The 23,886-nt window shown below is 31.0% G+C and overlaps 2 protein-coding genes across 9 annotated transcripts in view; one reads left to right on the top strand and one right to left on the bottom strand.

Moving 5' to 3' along the window:
* The window catches only part of LOC131991322 (exostosin-1), a 365,225-nt gene that overhangs the window by 194,358 nt on the left and 146,981 nt on the right, over nucleotides 1-23,886 (bottom strand). The window lies entirely within an intron of this gene.
* On the top strand, nucleotides 1,624-21,037 carry LOC131991323 (moronecidin-like). 8 transcript variants are annotated; one of them, XM_059356698.1, is made up of 5 exons: nucleotides 1,624-2,206; nucleotides 2,622-2,661; nucleotides 3,226-3,356; nucleotides 15,526-15,556; nucleotides 15,669-15,940. In XM_059356698.1, exons 3-5 carry the CDS (start codon nucleotides 3,227-3,229, stop codon nucleotides 15,766-15,768), a joined length of 261 nt encoding a protein of 86 aa, XP_059212681.1. In that variant the 5' UTR covers nucleotides 1,624-2,206; nucleotides 2,622-2,661; nucleotide 3,226; the 3' UTR covers nucleotides 15,769-15,940. The 8 variants fall into 8 exon arrangements, with proteins under 8 accessions (XP_059212681.1, XP_059212683.1, XP_059212682.1 ...); XM_059356700.1 differs by lacking the exons at nucleotides 15,526-15,556; nucleotides 15,669-15,940 and adding exons at nucleotides 3,455-3,485; nucleotides 3,598-4,067; XM_059356697.1 differs by lacking the exons at nucleotides 3,226-3,356; nucleotides 15,526-15,556; nucleotides 15,669-15,940 and adding exons at nucleotides 19,366-19,484; nucleotides 19,764-19,803; nucleotides 20,749-21,037 and having other exon boundaries at nucleotides 1,636-2,206.

Here is a 23,886-nt window from a genome sequence, read left to right as displayed (position 1 = left end):
GATGTCGCTTTTCTGATCTCGTGGCCGCAGCAGCAACAGCCAGCCACAGCCAGCTGCTGGTCTGGTCCGGACTACCGCGGTATCAGGCTCAGCAGCCCCGGCCTCAGCTTGTGGCAATGTCCCCCGAAAAGCCTGGAGCTTTTATTTGATTTAACTTTTATTCTCTGTCTCTTTTTCCAGCACTGAAGTCCGGACCGGACTGAAAGCATTTCAGTTGTAAGTGTGTGAGAGGTTTTTACTATCGTGTGTGAATGTGTTTTGTTTTATGTGTGTGTGTGTGTGTGTGTGTGTGTGTGTGTGTGTGTGTGTGTGTGAATGGTAATTCTGAATCCCTCATAGGGAATACTTTCATACTTTAGATACTTGTGCTGATACTTGCGTTAACTTAATCTTACTTAGATTCACTTTTTGAATGCAGGACTTTTACTTGTAATGCAGTATTTTCACAGTGTGATATTAGTAGTTTTACTTCACCAAATATCTGAATACTTCTTCCATCATCACTGCCAAACATGCAGCAAATATATTGTCACTTAACCCCGGTTTAATATCTTTAAATGATTGAACAGAAAGAAAAAGGTACATATTTGGAGTGAATGATAAGCTGCTGTTGAGAAAAAACCCTGGATGGATGTAAGTTGATGGAAAAGAGCTGAATCACTTAGTGATGAACAAACTTGTCATTCTGAAATATTGATAATCTTTGAGTTGAGATGAAAACATTCATATCATTGTCCAACAGATCTGGACATTACAAAATACAATGACTAATACAATGTTGCTAAATCCAGCGTGAGAAATAGTTAATCTCTGCCTTTCAACTGAAATGCTTTTATTCACACACCTGAAATGCTTTTATACACACAACTAAAATATTGTGCTCTCACACACAATATTGAAACGCTCTCATGAATACTACTGAGCTTTTAGTGTAAAAAGAAGACATTTCAGTGTAACCGTAAGGTGTTTCAGTGTAAAACGAAGGTTTTTCAGTGTAAAACTAAGGTGTTTCAGTGTAACCGGAAGGTGTTTCAGTGTAAAACGAAGGCGTTTCAGTGTAAAACTAAGGTGTTTCAGTGTAAAACTAAGGTGTTTCAGTGTAACCGGAAGGTGTTTCAGTGTAAAACGAAGGTATTTCAGTGTAAAACGAAGGCGTTTCAGTGTTAAAGGAACGCGGCATGTAAGAGGAAGTGGAACGTCTTTGGAGCGAACATGTCCTCCCAGGAACTCTCCAGTAATTTAACAGAAGCTGCTGCGTTACTGAACAACATCTTGGCATCGGCAGAGACAATTTGAACATTCTCTAATGCAACAAGGTATGGTGGAGAGTCGACTGATGTCGCTTTTCTGATCTCGTGGCCGCAGCAGCAACAGCCAGCCACAGCCAGCTGCTGGTCTGGTCCGGACTACCGCGGTATCAGGCTCAGCAGCCCCGGCCTCAGCTTGTGGCAATGTCCCCCGAAAAGCCTGGAGCTTTTATTTGATTTAACTTTTATTCTCTGTCTCTTTTTCCAGCACTGAAGTCCGGACCGGACTGAAAGCATTTCAGTTGTAAGTGTGTGAGAGGTTTTTACTATCGTGTGTGAATGTGTTTTGTTTTATGTGTGTGTGTGTGTGTGTGTGTGAATGGTCATTCTGAATCCCTCATAGGGAATACTTTCATACTTTAGATACTTGTGCTGATACCTGCGTTAACTTAATCTTACTTAGATTCACTATTTGAATGCTGGACTTTTACTTGTAATGCAGTATTTTCACAGTGTGATATTAGTAGTTTTACTTCACCAAATATCTGAATACTTCTTCCATCATCACTGCCAAACATGCAGCAAATATATTGTCACTTAACCCCGGTTTAGTATCTTTAAATGCTTGAACAGAAAGAAAAAGGTACATATTTGGAGTGAATGATAAGCTGTTGTTCAGAAAAAACCCTGGACAGTTGATGGAAAAGAGCTGAATCACTTAGTGATGAACAAACTTGTCATTCTGAAATATTGATAATCTTTGAGTTGAGATGAAAACATTCATATCATTGTCCAACAGGTCTGGACATTACAAAATACAATGACTAATACAATGTTGCTAAATCCAGCGTGAGCAAGAGTTCATCTCTGCCTTTATAAAACACGAGCCCTTCACAGTTGTTGGCCACATCACCTGAAGACCTCACTCTACTCGTCTGTTGACTCCGACTATCAATCAGGTAAAATACGATTTGTTTTACTTTATTTAATATAGAATTTATTTGTATATGTATTTTAATATTATTTTTTTGTCTTTTCTATTTTATTTTATTTAGGTAGTATTTTTATATATATATATATATTTTATTTTATTTTATTTTATTTTATTTTAATTACTTCATATTTTTATATATATTTAATTTTATTTACTTTGTATTTTTATATATTTTTTATTTACTCTGTATTTTTATTTATTTTAATTTTATTTACTTTGTATTTTCTATATTTTTTAACTGTATTTTCTCTGGGGTTTTTATAATTTAACTTATTGTGTATGTTTATTCTTTTTATATTTACTTTTAGATTTTATTTAAATGTTTTATTTTTTATTTTTATATTTTTTATTTACTTTGTATTTTTGTATTTTAATTTAAGACCTCACTCTACTTGTCTGTTGACTCCGACTATCAATCAGGTAAAATACGTTTTGTTCTTATTTTATTTAATATATCATTTATTTGTATATGTATTTTAATATTTTTTTTATCTTTTGTATTTTATTTTATTTTATTTATGTAGTAATTTTATGTATATTTTTATTTTAATTACTTCATATTTTTTGTATATATTTAATTGTATTTACTTCGTCTTTTTATACATATATGTATATATATTATTATTTTATTTACCTTGTACTTTTATATTTTTTTATTTACTCAGTATTTTTATTTTGTTTTAATTTGTTTTATTTGTATTTTTTTTATATTTTTTAATTGTATTTTCTCTGTTTTTTTATACTTTAACTTATTTACTTTGTTTATTTTTATATTTACTTTTACATTTTATTTAACTGTGATTTATTTTGTTTGTTTTTTTATTTACTTTGTATTTTTGTATTTTATTTTTGTTGTATTAATTTTGTATTTTAATATGTTCTGGGGTTTTTTAATGTAATTTTTATGTAATTTGTTCTGTATTTTTACTAAATGAATTAATTTGAGTGACATATGATGCATTGTGACATATTTTTGTTCCTCAGGATGAAGTGTGCGATGATCTTCCTTGTGCTGACGCTGGTCGTCTTCATGGCTGAACCTGGAGGCTGTATGTGGAATGCTGCCAAAAAGGTTGCAAAGGTGGCAGGAGACGCTGCCAGCAAGGGATTGAATGGTAACTGACACACGCACAAACACTCTGTGTTAACAAACAGCTAGGTAAAGTTAATAACAACATAATACTTAATTATTTTAATTTCTTTGTCCGTTTAGCTCGAGACGTCTACGATGCGGTTGACAGAAGGTAAGGACTTCTGACTAGTGATTAAAACAAGACAGAAGCAGCTGAAACTGTATGTAAGTAAAATGACGTAAAAGAAACTAAGATCTGTGTCTTTTTTCCTTCCTCTGACCAGGTTGAACAAGAAACCAGACTCACCACCACCTCCACCACCTTACAAACAAATTGCCAAAGAGCCTCCAAACTATGTCAAGAATTTCAGGCCCGAAAATTAGACCAAAATGCAGTTTTGGGGGAAATGCATTGCTCTAGATTCTGTAGTTTTATGCTTCAAGATACAGGAAACAAATGAATAAGCAAATCAGTGACATCATGTTTAGCACGAAGCAAGGTTCTTATGGCTTGTTAATGCAAACTGTCCTGGTTAATAAACAGCAAAGCAAAGAAGTCAGACTCTGGTTTTTTATGTTTTTCTCTCAACATGTACAGTGTCAACAAAGAAAATCGTTTTGTTTCTTTCATTTAAAAAAAATACTGAAATATGTTTTACTGCAATTTCTGCTCGGTTATTTTATTTGTTGAGGATATTTTCAGATTTCTTTCACATTCATGTGTGAAAATCCTTAGGAATTAAAAGTTCCTTGCTCTTTGAAAGGATGTACTTACATTATGATCCGATTATATTATAATTATATAAACAGCATAAATTAGTCCTAAAATTACAATAGTACCATTTATGGCAATACTTTCTGGGACAATGTATCTTGTAACAGAAAAAGTTATCGTGACACGCATAAATATAGGCAAAAATAAAAAAATAAAATAAAGAAAGAAAAAATATTTATAAATAAATAACTATAAAAATACAAAATAAATACAATAAAAATTAAACATAAAATTTCAAAATAAATATAATGAAACTGAAACATTACAAAAAGTAAATAAAAAATATATGTAAAATTTTAATAAAATATAAAAGTACAAAATGAATCAAATTAAAATATGTAGAAAATAAATATCAAAAATAAAGTTCAACAATACAAAGTAAATAAAATGAAAATAAATATAAATAAAATATAAATAAAAACGAAATAAATCAAATATAAAATAAATAAAACTGAATGACTGAATGAATAACATGAAATATAAATAAAATTAAACATAAATTTCAATACATAAATAACATAAAATCAAACAATATAAAGTATAAATAAAATATAAATGAAATAAAAATAAAATATAAAAACACAAAAAAAGTATATAACAATGGGACTGAAACAAGGATTTGTTTTACCCAATAAGAAGTTGTAAAATGAATATGATGATAAAGACAGTAAAGATTTCTCTGTGTGTGTAAATAAACCCTCTCAGGCCTCCTCCCTGCACTAGGCCAGCTACTTTGGTAATCGAGTATAAATTTGAGGTGCTTGCAACTTCATGATTGCAACTTTATAATCATTCTCCACTGTATTAGAGGAGATATCTCACATTTTGCTCAAATACATTTATCTGACAGATTTAGTTACTTTTCAGATTACAGTTTGTCACAGGCTTCTTGTCCAGTTAAAACTGTGTGTCTCCAAAGGTTTCCATATATGTGCTGATAAAATACTCCTCCTTCTTAAGCTGAATAAACTCTTTAAAACACTTTTGCATCATCTGGAAAATTCACCATCACATCTGCAGCCATCAGAAGTTGACTCTGTAGAGATACGTGGTTCTCACAGGACAGCGACTGCAAAGATATGATGATCTTACAGAATATGATGCATTGCTGTAGATTAAACTACACAATCAACATTTGCAGCAGTAATATTAATCCAAAAACATCATATATGAATGTTAAACATGGATAGGGAACTATGAGGGGCCGTCAGGGACATAATTCAGAATTACCATTCACAAACACATATAAAACAAAACACACTCACACACTATAGTAAAAACCTCACACACATAAAAGTGAAATGCTTTCACACACACAACTGAAATGTTGTTATATACACAACTGAAATGTTGTGCTCTTACTCACATTACTGAAATGCTTTTATACATTCAAGTGAAATGCTTTTATACACACAACTAAAATATTGTGCTCTCACACACATTATGGAAACTCTGTCATAAATACTGCAGAGATTTTAGTGTAAAAGGAAGACATTTCAGTGTAACTGGAAGGTGTTTTAGTTTAAAAGGAAGGTGTTTCTATTCTATCTCTGTGTAGCTATTCTCCGTCTTTTTTGTCCGACACGTAAGTCTGGACCAGACTAAAAGCATTTAGTTGTATGTATAAAAGCATTTCAGTTGTGTGTGAGACTGCATAACATTTCAGTGGTGTTTGTGAAAGCATTTCACTTGTAAGTATATGAGGTTTTTACTGTAGTGTGTGAATGTGTTTTGTTTCATGTGTGTGTGTGAATGGTCATTCTGAATCCCTCATAGGGAATACTTTCATTCTTTAGATACTTGTGCTGATACTTGCTTTAACTTAAGCTTACTTCGATTCACTTTTTGAATGCAGGACTTTTACTTGTAATGCAGTATTTTCACAGTGTGATTTTAGTAGTTTTACTTCACCAAATATCTGAATACTTCTTCCATCATCACTGCCAAAAAATGCAGCAAATATATTGTCACTTTCCCTTTTATATAACCCCGGTTTAATATCTTTAAATGATTGAACAGAAAGAAAAAGGTACATATTTGGAGTGAATGATAAGCTGCTGTTGAGAAAAAACCCTGGAGGGATGTAAACTGATGGAAAAGAGCTGAATCACTTAGTGATGAACAAACTTGGCAACCTGAAATATTGATAATCTTTGGGTTGGGATGAAAACATTCGTATCATTGTCCAACAGATCTGGACATTACAAAATACAATGACTAATACAATGTTGCTAAATCCAGCGTGAGAAATAGTTAATCTCTGCCTTTATAAAACACGAGCCCTTCACAGTTGTTGGCCACATCACCTGAAGACCTCACTCTACTCGTCTGTTGGCTCCGACTATCAATCAGGTAAAATACGATTTGTTCTTACTTTATTTAATATATAATTTATTTGTATATGTATTTTAATATTATTTTTTGTCTTTTCTATTTTATTTTATTTACGTAGTATTTATATATATATATATATATAATTTTATTTACGTAGTATTTTTATATATTTTTTATTTACTCAATATTTTAATTTATTTGTATTTTAATTTATTTGTATTTTTTATATATTTTTAAACTGCATTTTCACTGGGTTTTTTCATAATTTAACTTATTTTGTTTTTTATATTTATATTTATTTTATATTTCATTTAACTGTTATTTATTTTGTATTTTTTTATTCATTTACTTTGTATTTTTGTGTTTTATTTTTGTTGTATTAATTTTGTATTTTAATATGTTTTCTTGTTTTTAATGTAATATTTATGCCATTTGTTTTGTATTTTTACTAAATTCATTAATTTGAGTGACATATGATGCATTGTGACATATTTTTGTTCCTCAGGATGAAGTGTGCGATGATCTTCCTTGTGCTGACGCTGGTCGTCTTCATGGCTGAACCTGGAGACTGTATGCAAAGAGTGATTGGCGCTGTCAGGACGGCAGCCAGACTTGCCGGGAGGGGACTGAATGGTAACTCTCACACGCACAAACACTCACACTGTGTGTCCGCCGTTAATTCATAGGTAAAGTTCTGATATACAGTGACTACGAGAATTTTATAAACCAGTAATTTGCACGTCAACACATCTAGGTTACACTAATAAAAAGACAGAGACAGTTATTGTATTTAATGTGCTTTTCATGTGCTGTCAGGTATTTTACTTTTCAACCAAATAAACTTTTTACTTTTATTTCTTCAACAAAATAAAAGCAAGATTTAACCTTCTTTTTTCATAGTTTTTTTCTCTTCCTTCCTGTCTTACTGTCCTGTTCACCTCTGTCATATTGTTTGTGTGTTTTTATACGTTTTGCCGTTATCACGTTATCACCATGCACGTTTTAAGTGCAAGAAAAATGCATTCAGGAGGGATTCTTGTTCAATTAAGCATCACTTTTTTTTGGCTGATTCCGAATCATAGAAGACAAACAATTCTCTTGTGAATTAATTTCTATCATTTCCTAGGTTCGGCTGGAAAAAAACCAACAATAAACTGACATTTGATGACGGGATAAAACCTTAAAATCTGCTGGCAAATTATTTACTGAATCAGAAGTCAACAGCTGTGGGTTTCTTACGGTTTTGGGGTTTTTTGTTGGTAAATCAACCACAATAGATATCAGGAAGAAGTTTGTATTGTTTGTATGTCTCTTCTTGTGTTCAAACCAATCTTCCAGGGACTTCCTGTGATGACAGAATTTGTTTTTTAACAGGCTGTATATTAAAAATGCTTACTACATCTACTATTAACCAGTATATTATTGTTTCAATGTAATATAATTTTATTTTGGAAATAATCTGTACTATAATCTGAAAAAAATATTTAGTAAATTGTGTTTAATAACATAATAATAAAATATTTTAATTTCTTTGTCTGTTTAGCCCAAGACGTCTACAGAGGGTTTAATAGATGGTAAGGACTTCTGACTAGTGATTAAAACAAGACAGAAGCAGCTGAAACTGTATGTAAGTAAAATGTATTAAAAGAAACTAAGATCTGTGTCTTTATTCCTTCCTCTGACCAGGTGGAACCAGAGGACACCAGCACCACCACCACCTCCACCACCTCCACCACCTCCAAGACAAATTGTCCAATAGCCTCCAAATCTTTTCAGGCATCTTCGTTTCCCACCCGGAAATTAGACCAAAATGCAGTTTTGAGGGAAAATGCATTGCTCTAGATTCTGTAGTTTTATGCTTCAAGATACAGGAAACAAATGAATAAGCAAATCAGTGACATCATGTTTAGCAGGAAGCAAGGTTCTTATGGCTTGTTAATGCAAACTGTCCTGGTTAATAAACAGCAAAGCAAAGAAGTCAGACTCTGGTTTTTTATGTTTTTCTCTCAACATGTACAGTGTCAACAAATAATAATTTTTTATTATTATTTAAAAAAAATACTGAAATATGTTTTACTGCAATTTCTGCTCAGTTGTTTTATTTGTTGAGGACATTTTCAGATTCATGTGTGAATATTCTTAGGGATTAAAAGTTCCTTGCTCTTTGAAAGGGTGTACTTACAATACAATCCTATTATATTATCATTATTTAAACAGCATAAATTGGTCCTAAAATTACAATAATACCATTGATGGCAATATTTATGGCAACTCATTTCATGAATAAAATAGTTTGTTTTCATGAAAAACAACTCAGACATTTTCTGGTTGACCCCAAACCTTTGAGCACTAGTGTATTTTGGGGTCAATGATGAGAACTTTTACCCTGAACACAGATATAATAAGCTGTTGGTGAGAAAAAACCCTGCATGGATGTAATCTGATGGAAAAAGAGCAGAATCACTTCATTATTAACAAACTTGTCAACCATTGATAATCTTTTAGTTGAAATTAAGACATCTTATCATCGTTCAACAGATCTGGACATTACAAAATACAATGACTAATACAATGTTGCTAAATCCAGCGTGAGCAAGAGTTCATCTCTGCCTTTATAAAACACGAGCCCTTCACAGTTGTTGGCCACATCACCTGAAGACCTCACTCAACTCGTCTGTTGACTCCGACTATCAATCAGGTAAAATACGTTTTGTTCTTACTTTATTTAATATATAATTTATTTGTATATGTATTTTAATATATTTTTTTTGTCTTTTCTATTTTATTTTATTTACGTAGTATTTATATATATATATATATATATATATATATATACATATATATAATTTTATTTACTTCGTATTTTTATATTTTTTTTTATTTACTCAGTATTTTTATTTATTTGTATTTTAATTTATTTGTATTTTTTATATATTTTTAAACTGCATTTTCACTGGGTTTTTTCATAATTTAACTTATTTTGTTTATTTTTTTATATTTACTTTTATATTTTATTTCACTGTTATTTATTTTGTATTTTTTTCATTTATTTACTTTGTATTTTTGTGTTTTATTTTTGTTGTATTCATTTTGTATTTTAATATGTTTTGGGGGTTTTTAATGTAATATTTATGCCATTTGTTTTGTATTTTTACTAAATGAATTAATTTGAGTGACATATGATGCATTGTGACATATTTTTGTTCCTCAGGATGAAGTGTGCGATGATCTTCCTTGTGCTGACGCTGGTCGTCTTCATGGCTGAACCTGGAGGCTGCATGCAAAGAGTGATTGGCGTTGCCAGGACGGCAGCCAGACTTGCCGGGAGGGGAGTGAATGGTAACTCTCACACGCACAAACACTCACACTGTGTGTCCGCTGTTAATTCATAGGTAAAGTTCTGAATACAGTGACTACGAGAATTTTATAAACCAGTAATTTGCACGTCAACACATCTAGGTTACACTAATAAAAAGACAGAGACAAAGCTACATTCTATGATGTAGTTATTGTATTTAATGTGCTTTTCATGTGCTGTCACAGGTATTTTACTTTTCAACCAAATAAACTTTTTACTTTTATTTCTTCAACAAAAACACAAGCAAGATTTAACCTTTTTTTTTAATAGTTTTTTTCTCTTCCTTCCTGTCTTACTGTCCTGTTCACCTTTGTCATATTGTTTGTGTGTTTTTATACGTTTTGGACGGGTTGATGGCAAATTTCGTTCATCATCATTTCGTTCATCATTTTATTTATAAAAGCTTTCTGATTTCTGATTCTGATGTCTAGACATCCATTGGCATACAAATCACCGTGCACGTTTTAAGTGCAAGAAAAATGCATTCAGGAGGGATTCTTGTTCAATTAAGCATCACTTTTTTTTGGCTGATTCCGAATCATAGAAGACAAACAATTCTCTTGTGAATTAATTTCTATCATTTCCTAGGTTCGGCTGGAAAAAAAACAACAATAAACTGACATTTAATGACGGGATAAAACCTTAAAATCTGCTGGCAAATTATTTACTGAATCAGAAGTCAACAGCTGTGGGTTTCTTACGGTTTTGGGGTTTTTTGTTGGTGAATCAACCACAATAGATATCAGGAAGAAGTTTGTATTGTTTGTATGCCTCTTCTTGTGTTCAAAACAATCTTCCAGGGACTTCCTGTGATGTCAGAATTTGTTTTTTTAACAGGCTGTATATTAAAAATTCTAACTAAATCTACTATTAACCAGTATATTATTGTTTCAATGTAATATAATTTTATCTTGGAAATAATCTGTACCATAATCTTAAAAAATATTTAGTAAATTGTGTTTAATAACAACATAATAATAAAATATTTTAATTTCTTTGTCCGTTTAGTTCGAGACGTCTACGATGCGGTTAATAGAAGGTAAGGACTTCTGACTAGTGATTAAAACAAGACAGAAGCAGCTGAAACTGTATGTAAGTAAAATGTATTAAAAGAAACTAAGATCTGTGTCTTTATTCCTTCCTCTGACCAGGTTGAACCAGAGGACACCAGCACCACCACCACCTCCACCACCTCCAAGACAAATTGTCCAACAGCCTCCAAATTATTTCAAGGGTCACACTTTCAAGCAATTCGACCCCAAAAAGTATGGGGGAAATGCATTGCCCTAGATTCTGTAGTTTTATGCTTCAAGATACAGGAAACAAATGAATAAGCAAATCAGTGACATCATGTTTAGCATGAAGCAAGGTTCTTATGGCTTGTTAATGCAAACTGTCCTGGTTAATAAACAGCAAAGCAAAGAAGTCAGACTCTGGTTTTTTATGTTTTTCTCTCAACATGTACAGTGTCAACAAATAATTCTTTTTTTTTTTTATTTAAAAAAAAATACTGAAATACGTTTTACTGTTTTCTGCTCAGTTGTTTTATTTGTTGAGGACATTTTCAGATTCATGTGTGAATATTCTTAGGGATTAAAAGTTCCTTGCTGTTTGAAAGGGTGTACTTACAATACAATCCTATTATATTATCATTATTTAAACAGCATAAATTGGTCCTAAAATTACAATAATACCATTGATGGCAATATTTATGGCAACTCATTTCATGAATAAAATAGTTTGTTTTCATGAAAAACAACTCAGACATTTTCTGGTTGACCCCAAACCTTTGAGCACTAGTGTATTTTGGGGTCAATGATGAGAACTTTTACCCTGAACACAGATATAATAAGCTGTTGGTGAGAAAAAACCCTGCATGGATGTAATCTGATGGAAAAAGAGCAGAATCACTTCATTATTAACAAACTTGTCAACCATTGATAATCTTTTAGTTGAAATTAAGACATCTTATCATCGTCCAACAGATCTGGACATTACAAAATACAATGACTAATACAATGTTGCTAAATCCAGCGTGAGCAAGAGTTCATCTCTGCCTTTATAAAACACGAGCCCTTCACAGTTGTTGGCCACATCACCTGAAGACCTCACTCTACTCGTCTGTTGACTCCGACTATCAATCAGGTAAAATACGTTTTGTTCTTACTTTATTTAATATAGAATTTATTTGTATATGTATTTTAATATAATTTTTTTGTCTTTTCTATTTTATTTATATATATATAAATATATAAATATATATATATATATAATTTTATTTACTTCGTATTTTTATATATTTTTTTATTTACTCAGTATTTTTATTTATTTGTATTTTAATTTATTTGTATTTTTTATATATTTTTAAACTGCATTTTCACTGGGTTTTTTCATAATTTAACTTATTTTGTTTATTTTTTTATATTTACTTTTATATTTTATTTCACTGTTATTTATTTTGTATTTTTTTCATTTATTTACTTTGTATTTTTGTGTTTTATTTTTGTTGTATTCATTTTGTATTTTAATATGTTTTGGGGGTTTTTAATGTAATATTTATGACATTTGTTTTGTATTTTTACTAAATGAATTAATTTGAGTGACATATGATGCATTGTGACATATTTTTGTTCCTCAGGATGAAGTGTGCGATGATCTTCCTTGTGCTGACGCTGGTCGTCTTCATGGCTGAACCTGGAGACTGTATGCAAAGAGTGATTGGCGTTGCCAGGACGGCAGCCAGACTTGCCGGGAGAGGACTGAATGGTAACTCTCACACGCACAAACACTCACACTGTGTGTCCGCCGTTAATTCATAGGTAAAGTTCTGAATACAGTGACTACGAGAATTTTATAAACCAGTAATTTGCACGTCAACACATCTAGGTTACACTAATAAAAGGACAGAGACAAAGCTACACTCTATGATGTAGTTATTGTATTTAATGTGCTTTTCATGTGCTGTCACAGGTATTTTACTTTTCAACCAAATAAACTTTTTACTTTTATTTCTTCAACAAAAACACAAGCAAGATTTAACCTTTTTTTTTAATAGTTTTTTTCTCTTCCTTCCTGTCTTACTGTCCTGTTCACCTCTGTCATATTGTTTGTGTGTTTTTATACGTTTTGGACGGGTTGATGGCAAATTTCGTTCATCATCATTTCGTTCATCATTTTATTTATAAAAGCTTTCTGATTTCTGATTCTGATGTCTAGACATCCATTGGCATACAAATCACCATGCACGTTTTAAGTGCAAGAAAAATGCATTCAGGAGGGATTCTTGTTCAATTAAGCATCACTTTTTTTTGGCTGATTCCGAATCATAGAAGACAAACAATTCTCTTGTGAATTAATTTCTATCATTTCCTAGGTTCGGCTGGAAAAACAACAACAATAAACTGACATTTGATGACGGGATAAAACCTTAAAATCTGCTGGCAAATTATTTACTGAATCAGAAGTCAACAGCTGTGGGTTTCTTGCGGTTTTGGGGTTTTTTGTTGGTGAATCAACCACAATAGATATCAGGAAGCAGTTTGTATTGTTTGTATGCCTCTTCTTGTGTTCAAAACAATCTTCCAGGGACTTCCTGTGATGACAGAATTTGTTTTTTTAACAGGCTGTATATTAAAAATTCTAACTAAATCTACTATTAACCAGTATATTATTGTTTCAATGTAATATAATTTTATCTTGGAAATAATCTGTACCATAATCTTAAAAAATATTTAGTAAATTGTGTTTAATAACAACATAATAATAAAATATTTTAATTTCTTTGTCTGTTTAGCCCAAGACGTCTACAGAGGGTTTAATAGATGGTAAGGACTTCTGACTAGTGATTAAAACAAGACAGAAGCAGCTGAAACTGTATGTAAGTAAAATGTATTAAAAGAAACTAAGATCTGTGTCTTTATTCCTTCCTCTGACCAGGATGAACCAGAGGACACCAGCACCACCACCACCTCCACCACCTCCAAGACAAATTGTCCAACAGCCTCCAAATTATTTCAAGGGTCACACTTTCAAGCAATTCGACCCCAAAAAGTATGGGGGAAATGCATTGCCCTAGATTCTGTAGTTTTATGCTTCAAGATACAGGAAACAAATGAATAAGCAAATCAGTGACATCATGTTTAGCATGAAGCAAGGTTCTTATGGCTTGTTAATGCAAACTGTCCTGGTTAATAAACAGCAAAGCAAAGAAGTCAGACTCTGGTTTTTTATGTTTTTCTCTGAACATGTACAGTGTCAACAAATAATTCTTTTTTTTTTTTATTTAAAAAAAAATACTGAAATACGTTTTACTGTTTTCTGCTCAGTTGTTTTATTTGTTGAGGACATTTTCAGATTCATGTGTGAATATTCTTAGGGATTAAAAGTTCCTTGCTCTTTGAAAGGGTGTACTTACAATACAATCCTATTATATTATCATTATTTAAACAGCATAAATTGGTCCTAAAATTACAATAATACCATTGATGGCAATATTTATGGCAACTCATTTCATGAATAAAATAGTTTGTTTTCATGAAAAACAACTCAGACATTTTCTGGTTGACCCCAAAGCTTTGAGCACTAGTGTATTTTGGCGTCAATGAGAACTTTTACCCTGAACACAGATATAATAAGCTGTTGGTGAGAAAAAACCCTGCATGGATGTAATCTGATGGAAAAAGAGCTGAATCACTTCATTATTAACAAACTTGTCAGCCATTGATAATCTTTTAGTTGAAATTAAGACATCTTATCATCGTTCAACAGATCTGGACATTACAAAATACAATGACTAATACAATGTTGCTAAATCCAGCGTGAGCAAGAGTTCATCTCTGCCTTTATAAAACACGAGCCCTTCACAGTTGTTGGCCACATCACCTGAAGACCTCAATCTACTCGTCTGTTGACTCCGACTATCAATCAGGTAAAATACGATTTGTTCTTACTTTATTTAATATATAATTTATTTGTACATGTATTTTAATATTATTTTTTTGTCTATTTTATTTTATTTGCATAGTATTTTTATATATATTTTTTTTAATTTTAATTACTTCATATTTTTATTTATATTTAATTTTATTTACTTTGTATTTTCATATATATTTTGTTTTATTTAGTTTGTATTTTTATATATTTTTTATTTACTCTGTATTTTTATTTATTTTTATTTTATTTACTTTGTATTTTTTATATTTTTTAACTGTATTTTCTCTGGGTTTTTTTTTATAATTTAACTTATTGTGTATGTTTATTTTTTATATGTACTTATATTTACTTTTATATTTTATTTAACTGTTATTTATTTTGTATTTTTATATTTTTTATTTACTTTGTATTTTTGTGTTATTTTTGATGTATTAATTTTGTGTTATTTTTGTTGTATTCATTTTGTATTTTAATATGTTCTGGGGTTTTTTAATGTCATTTTTATGTAATTTGTTTTGTATTTTTACTAAATGAATTAATTTGAGTGACATATGATGCGTTTGTGATATATATTTTTGTTCCTCAGGATGAAGTGTGCGATGATCTTCCTTGTGCTGACGCTGGTCGTCTTCATGGCTGAACCTGGAGGCTGTATGGAGGCTGCGAGAAAGGTTGTAAAGGTGGTAGCAAACGCTGCCAGCAAGGGATTGAATGGTAACTGACACACGCACAAACACTCTGTGTTAACAAACAGCTAGGTAAAGTTAATAACAACATAATACTTAATTATTTTAATTTTTTTTGTCCGTTTAGCTCAAGACGTCTACAGAGAAGCTGATAGAAGGTAAGGACTTCTGACGAGTGATTAAAACAAGACAGAAGCAGCTGAAACTGTATGTAAGTAAAATGAAGTAAAATAAACTAAGATCTGTGTCTTTATTCCTTCCTCTGACCAGGTTGAACAAGAAACCAGACTCACCACCACCTCCACCACCTTACAGAAAAATTGTCGAAGAGCCTCCAAACTATGTCAAGAATTTCAAGCCCAAAAATTAGACCAAAATGCAGTTTTGGGGGAAATGCATTGCTCTAGATTCTGTAGTTTTATGCTTCAAGATACAGGAAACAAATGAATAAGCAAATCAGTGACATCATGTTTAGCACAAAGCAAAGTTCTTATGGCTTGTTAATGCAAACTGTCCTGGTTAATAAACAGCAAAGCAAAGAAGTCAGACTCTGGTTTTCATGTTTTTCTAACAATATTTACAGTGTCAACAAAAAAAATATATATTTTTTTCAGTTTTCATCTGCTCAGTTGTTTTGATTTCTTTCACATTCATGTATGAATATCCTTAGGAATTAAAAGTTCCTTGCTTTTTGAAATTATATATATATATATATATATATATATATATATATATATATTATATAAGCAACATAAATTGGTCTTAAAATTACAATAATACCATTTATGGCAATACTTTCTGGGAAAATGTATCATGTAACAGAAATTGTTATCGTGACACGCCTAATACATAGGCAAAAATAAAATAAATAATGAAAAAAATATTTATAAATAACTATAAAAATACAAAATAAATACAATTAAAATTAAACATAAAATTTCAAAATAAATATAATGAAATTGAAAGATAACAAAAAAAGTTAATAAAAAATAAAGGTAAAAATATAAATAAAATATAAAAATACAAAAAAAATCTAATTAATTATAAAAGTAGAAAATGAATCAAATAAAAATATGTAGAAAATAAATATCAAAAATAAAGTTTAACAATACAAAGTAAATAAAATGAAAATAAATATTAATAAAATATTAATAAAAACAAAATAAATAAATACATTAAATACAAAAAAATGTAATAAATAAAACTGAATGACTGAAGGAATAACATGAAATATAAATAAAATTAAACATAAATTTCAATACATAAATAACATGAAATATAACAATATAAAGTAAAAATAAAATATAAATGAAATAAAAATAAAATATAAAAACACAAAATAAATGTATATAACAATGGTACTGAAACAAGGATTTGTTTTACCCAATAAGAAATTGTAAAATGAATATGATGATGAAGACAGTAAAGCTTTCTCTCTGTGTGTAAATAAACCCTCTCAGGCCTCCTCCCTACACTAGGCCAGCTACTTTGGTAATCGAGTATAAATTTGAGGTGCTTGCAACTTCATGTTAGGCAACTTTATCATCCTTATCCACTGTATTAGAGGAGATATCTCACATTTTACTCAAATACATTTATCTGACAGCTTTAGTTACTTTTCAGATTACAGTTTGTAACAGCCTTCCTGTCCAGTTAAAACTGTGTGTCTCCAAAGGTGTCCATATATGTGCTGGTAAAATCCTCCTCCTCCTTAATCTAAATAAACTCTTTAAAAACACTTTTGCATCATCTGGAAAATGCATCATCAGAGAGCTTAAAACAACTGTTTTCATAATCCTGGGTTAATACCTTAGAAAAGAAAAAGGAAACAGTATTTAAAATCGCTCAAAAGTTTGGAGTCATTTAGAAATGTCCTTATTTTTGAAAGAAAAGCACGTTTTTTTAAAGTTAACCCTCTGGAGTCCATCTATTTATTGAAAATACACATGTTTTACGTACAGAAATAACTTTATTTATATATGATATGTAGACAAGCTGAGAAAGCCAGTTGAAAGTTCAATCATAGGAGTTTTCACAGTGTGCCATTTATGTTTCTAGACCATTTTTAAAATGTGAATTTTCTTTCTACAATGAAAACTATTACTATCTTTAATTTACAAGCAAATAGACAAATAGAATGTTTTTGGGTGTATAAATGTGTGTGTGTATAAAAAAAAAATGGTACATTTCCATAGACTTTTGTGTTTTCTGTGTCTTTTGTTTGTATTTTCGGTTCCTGGCAGCATTATAATTTGTTAATTAAAATAAAATTAAAAATCTGACTGATAGCCAAGTTTGTGTGGAGAAAAAGGAGCCATGCATGTGATGTAAGGACAGACTGAAAGATGCTAAACAGAGACAGAAATTAATGCAGAGGAAGTTGACAAATTTGAACCAAAATCTCCTGGACTTCAGAGGTTTAAACTAACAGACACACAGTCTAGACGTTATTAATGTCGTAAATGACTATTAAAGCTGGAAACGGCTGATTTCTTATCTATTATATATTGTCAGCAATCATCACTCCTCTGTCCCAGTGGCACATTGTGTTAATCAACGTTTATAGTGTTGAAAGGCTCATTGATCATTAAAACACCTGAGCATTATTTTAGCACAGCTGGAAACTGTTTTGTGCTGATTTGAGAAGCAATAAAATGATCCTTCCTCAGGCTGGTTGAGTATCTAGAGGTCAAGTTGGAGATTTGTACACGTTAAAATGATTATTTCTACCCTTGTCGATGTGTTTACTATATTTATGCTTCATTTTGTAACTAATTTCATGAATAAACAGTTTGTTTTCATGGAAAGCAACTCAGACATTTTCTGGGTGACCCCAAACCTTTGAGCACTAGTGTATTTTGGGGTCAATGATGAGAACTTTTACCCTGAACACAGATATAATAAGCTGTTGGTGAGAAAAAACCTTGCATGGATGTAATCTGATGAAAAAAGAGCTGAATCACTTCATTATTAACAAACTTGTCAACCTGAAATATTGATAAACTTTTGGTTGAAGTTCATCTTATCATCGTCCAACAGGTCTGGACATTACAAAATACAATGACTAATACAATGTTGCTAAATCCAGCGTGAGCAAGAGTTCATCTCTGCCTTTATAAAACACGAGCCCTTCACAGTTGTTGGCCACATCACCTGAAGACCTCACTCAACTCGTCTGTTGACTCTGACTATCAATCAGGTAAAATATGTTTTGTTCTTACTTTATTTAATATATCATTTATTTTCATATATTTGTATACTTTTTTATATTTACTATATTTCATTTTCCCATGACTTACTTTGTATTTCTATTTTTTTCTTATTTTTCCATTTACTTTGTGTTTTAATATATATTTTTTATTTAATTTACTTTGCACTTTTATTGCATTTTATTTGTATTTTATTTGCCTTGTAGTTTTATATTTTATCTTTCTTTTATTTACTTTGTATTTTTATATTTTATTTTATTTACTTTGTGTTTTCATACATTTTTATTGTTTTAGTTTGTGTGTTTATATATTTTTTATTTTATTTTTATGTACATTTTATTTATGTTGTATTTTTATATTTTATTTGATCATTTAGTATTTTTATTTTATTTTTATTGTATTCATATATATATATATATGTTATTTTATCTGAATTTATTTTGTATTTTATATTTATATTATATTTCATAAGAATTTTACTTGCCTTGTACTTTTTTTTTTACACAACATAAATCACCAATGGACAAACACAGTAAAAAAAAAATATTTTTTTTTTATTTGAATGTTATTTATTTTGTATGTTTATATAAAAATATATGTATTTATTAGGGGGGTTATGTGTTATTCTTATATTTATTTTGTATTTTAATGTTTTGTTGTTTTTTGTATTTTCATGTTTTTTTTAATGTTATATATTCTTACTAAATTATTTACTTTGCATGACATATGATGTGTTTGTGATGTATTTTTGTCCTCAGGATGAAGTGTGCTATGATCTTCCTTGTGCTGACGCTGGTCGTCCTCATGGCCGAACCTGGAGACTGTTTTTTCAAACGTCTGAGAAACAAGTTTAGACTCATGAGACAAGCATGGAAAGGTAAAGTCACATTGTGTGTCCGCTGTTAATTCATATGTACATTTCTGATATCAAAACAATCAAAACAATCTTTCAGGGATTTCCTGCAATGACAGAATTTAGTGGGTGGATAATTTTTAATAGACTGAATATTACTCTACTATTTGCCGGTATATTATTGTTTAAATGTAACATAATCTTCATCTTGGAAATAATCAGTACCATCATCTAAAAAATGGAGTAAATTGTGTTTAATAACAATACAATATATATTTTTTAATTATTTCTTTGTCTGTTTAGATTACAGATACAAGAGTGACATGGCGAAGATGCAAAGAAGGTAAGGACTTCTGGCTAGGGTTGATAAAGTCTGGGAATTTTCAAAGTTGGAAACTTTATGGGAATTAACATGAATTTATGGGAATAAACAGGGAATTTACAAAATTGAAGGTTGGCCCTTAACAGGGTTCTTAAATATGGTTGTGAAAAAATGCATGAAATATTTTTTCATGTAGTGCATTACTTAGTGATTGTTTGTTATCATGTGTCCTCAGTTTTGTATGTAAATTGAATCATTCATTCCATGTAATATTCACTAAACCAGTTCATTGGCTTAATTAGTTGATATTTCCAAGTAAAATGTAATTGAGGGACATCAGTGAATCTGCAGTTTACTTGTGTATTTTCATAAAAAAAAAAAAGTGGTTCTATTAAATGAATATTACTTAGAAACAGCCTGAGTAAAGATTACAAACACTTTCTGTGTGGTAAAACTTGCAGAGCTTTTTTTAAGTAAATGTCACAATTTTTTTTCAGTGTGCAGGGCTGAGACCACGCCCCCATAAATAAACCACGCCCCGTGTTTAGTCACGCCCCCACATTGAAGCCACGCCCCCACGATGAGGCCACGCCCCCTACATGCACTATGCATTCCTCCATCACATTTTCAATTCATTTACATGTTGAATGGGACTTTTTTGCAATGAGAGGGGCTCTTTTAATTTTTTTCAATAACATTTTGGATGGGACTTAATTAAGCCTTGACAAAGTTCTACTTACAAATAAATCTGTTGAAATGTCAAGTTCATTTATGACATTTCCTAAACTCCTGAGCCTAACTTCGCTTGGAATGTTTCAGGAAATCTACTGGAAAATTTACCAGAGATTTTCCACCCCTTTGCAACCCTACTTCTGACTCGTGACTGCTGTCAATATGAAACAAGACAGAAGCAGCTGCAACTGTATATAAACCTAAGATCTGTTTCTTTCTTCCTCCTCTGACCAGGTATGGAGTGAACTGGCAGCAACAACAAGGAGGCAACGCAGGAGTCCCACCACCTCCAGGACAAGAGACTCCACAGCCTCAAGAGGCTCCACAGGCTGCACAGGCTGCACAGGCTCAGCCCTATCAGCGCAGAATTTAGACCAAATGCACTCTTGGGGGAGATGCATTGCTCTAGATTCTGTAGTTTTAAGCAAATCAGGGATCTCAGACATCTTCATGTTTGTCACAAAGCAAGGTTCTAATGGCTTGTTAATGCAAAACTGTCTCGATGAATAAAACTGCAAAGCATTAAAGTCTGACTCTGCTTTTTACCTTTTTCTATCAACATTTACAGTGTCAACAAAGAAAATTGATTTTTTTAAAAATATAATTAAAATGAAATATACATTTTCAAAATAAATATAAACACCAGCTAAAAGATACCAACAAAAGGTAAATAAAATGTAAAAATATAAATAAAATATAAAATAAATCAAAATGAAAAAAATATAAAAATACAAAAAAGTAAAAAATAAAATAAAGAAATTCTAAATAAATAACATTAAAATGAAATATCACAATACAAAGTAAATAAAATAAACATAACATTAAATAAATATATGAAAGTAAAAATAAAATATAAAAATACAAAATAATAATATTTAAAATTAAATATAAATTTCAAAATAAGAACACAAAAATAAACTATAACAATGCAAAGTAAATAAAATATAAAAACACAAAATTAATTAATATGAAAATGGTACTGGCACATGGATTGTTTTCCCCAATAAGTAGCCTTAAATTGAGTATGATGATAAAGACAGCAAATCTTTCTTTATGTGTGTAAACAAACCCTCAGGCCTCCTCCCTACACTCGGGCAGCTACTTTGGCTTCAGACAGAGAAGTCCAGGCGGGCTGTGGTGTCAAAGATAGGGATGATGGATCTCTCTCACTGTCGCTTCAAGACAACCTAAAGGGCACCGCGGACCAAGCCTGAAAACGACACCTGAATCTCCCCCAAAGAAGAAAACAAACACACACCAACCTGAGCAGGCAGAGTTTGTTTGGAGCGGATGGGGCTTCGCTTAAAACATATCGATTGGAAATGAGATGTGGTCAGAGGACGGATGAGGTTATAAAAGGTATGTGTGTGGGTGTGTAGTGTGTGTTTGTGTGTCTGAGGGTCACCCGTGTCATTGGCAGTGGTTGTTTACCTAGAGGCGATTGCTGGCCTCACACACTCTCACACACACACACACACACACAGAAGCCCGGCCCAGACAGAGCTGCGTGGTAAATAATAGAGGAGCTATGACAGAGGGCAGACACACAAACACAGATCAGCATCAAGGTTAAAGATGGGTGTGGGTGTAACGGAGAGCTCGTTATCGACACGTCATTAATACATGAGGGGGGGGGGGGGGGGGGGGGGGGAGTCATGACATCTGCATATCAGATGCATGAGAGGTCTGTATGTCTCAGTGACGGCTCGCTCAATATGATTTCAGCCACACAGGAGAGTCAGGTGACTCCTGCTTCACTTACTCACATTACAGACTCACCATCCATACCAGCTGTTGATTCTATGGGTGAAGACTGGGTCATATAATAATAATAATATTAATATTAACAATATTAATAATAATTATAATAATAATAATATAATAATAATAATAATAATAATAATAACAATAAGAGGAAAAAGAAGAATCAAAATAATAAAAATTAAATTACAATAATAAAATTGTATTATTATACACAATAATAATAATAATCACAATAAAAATATTATTATTATTATTATTATTATTATTAATAATATTAATAATAATCAATAATATTTTCTCCAAACTGATTTTAATTACAGGATTGTTTTTGTGTCCCACTAGTAATATTTAAAAAAAAACGTATTAATATGTATTATTTATAATAATAAGAGGAATAAGAGGAATTCACAATTATTATTATTATTATTATTAATAATAATAATAATAATAATAATAATAACATTCTTAGACTTAAAATGCAGCTCAAAGTGCTTCACAGTACGACATTAAAATAAAACGACATTAAAAATAATTTTAAAAAAAGATAAAAACAATGTAGTAAAAATTGAAGTTGAAAAGATAAAAAGAAACTGCACTGTTTGCCTAAATGAGTAAATGAAAACATCAATAGATTTGTTGATTAATTGACATGTCCATCAACAGAAAATCAATTAATGAGTTTTAAAATACTCCATTTACTTGAATGATTATTTCAGTCATTTATCAAGCAAAAACGTTGCCTCAGCTCCAGCTTCTCAATCAATGAGTATTTGATATTTTTCTTGACGCAAGTAAAATGAATAGTTTGGGGGTTGTGAATGATGGACGGATCTTTTACACTGATGGAATGGAATAAGCAATTTTAACCCATTTTTAATCTGAGAAAAAATATATATTAGCAGCTCATGAATCTAATTTCATAAAATCCTGCATTTAAAAGTACATCTTAAAATAAAATTGGTTTCATTTCAAAGCTGTTTGATAAGAATCATTATTTTCTGAGTTTTTTTTACTTTTTTTCTTGCTTGTCCTGGAGTGGCCTCTTAATACTGGCCTGCAGTGAGACGGTCAGACGGGGCAAACAAAAAAAAAAGGAGAGGATGTGTCATTAATCATCAAAAGCTTCAGGACAGGAACACAACAGAACAATCGCTCCAGTTATCTCGTAGTTTTTTACTCTCTAACTCGCTCCAAAATAATAATTGTCCCGACTGATTTCTGAAACAAGATCAAGATTTTGACTTTTCAAAGCAAATTTAAAAATATGTATTTTCCCTAATGTTATGTAATGTTCTTGACACACTGCGATCATTCCTTTTTTTATGTTTCTGTATCTTTCTCTTATTTGTTTATTACAGTTTATCTGTAAAAAATTAATACTCAAGAACACATGTAGTCTATAAAAATTTTACCTGTTACGTTTACCTCTGACGTTTCTTTTGTGCTCGGCATAGTTTGCAGTGCAGAACAGCCAACTTGTATTTTTTGGCCTAAAACAGTGATTTAAGTTGGTAAAACTTGGAAATATAAATTATTGACATTTAGGGCAATAATGTAAGTTAGCACAACAAAGGAAGCCAGTTGTCTGCTCGAAAACAAGTTGGTGAG

The sequence above is a fragment of the Centropristis striata genome, chromosome 18 (genome assembly GCF_030273125.1).
Source record: "Centropristis striata isolate RG_2023a ecotype Rhode Island chromosome 18, C.striata_1.0, whole genome shotgun sequence".
Taxonomy (NCBI): domain Eukaryota; kingdom Metazoa; phylum Chordata; class Actinopteri; order Perciformes; family Serranidae; genus Centropristis; species Centropristis striata.
This window is presented reverse-complemented; position numbering and strand designations above follow the sequence as displayed.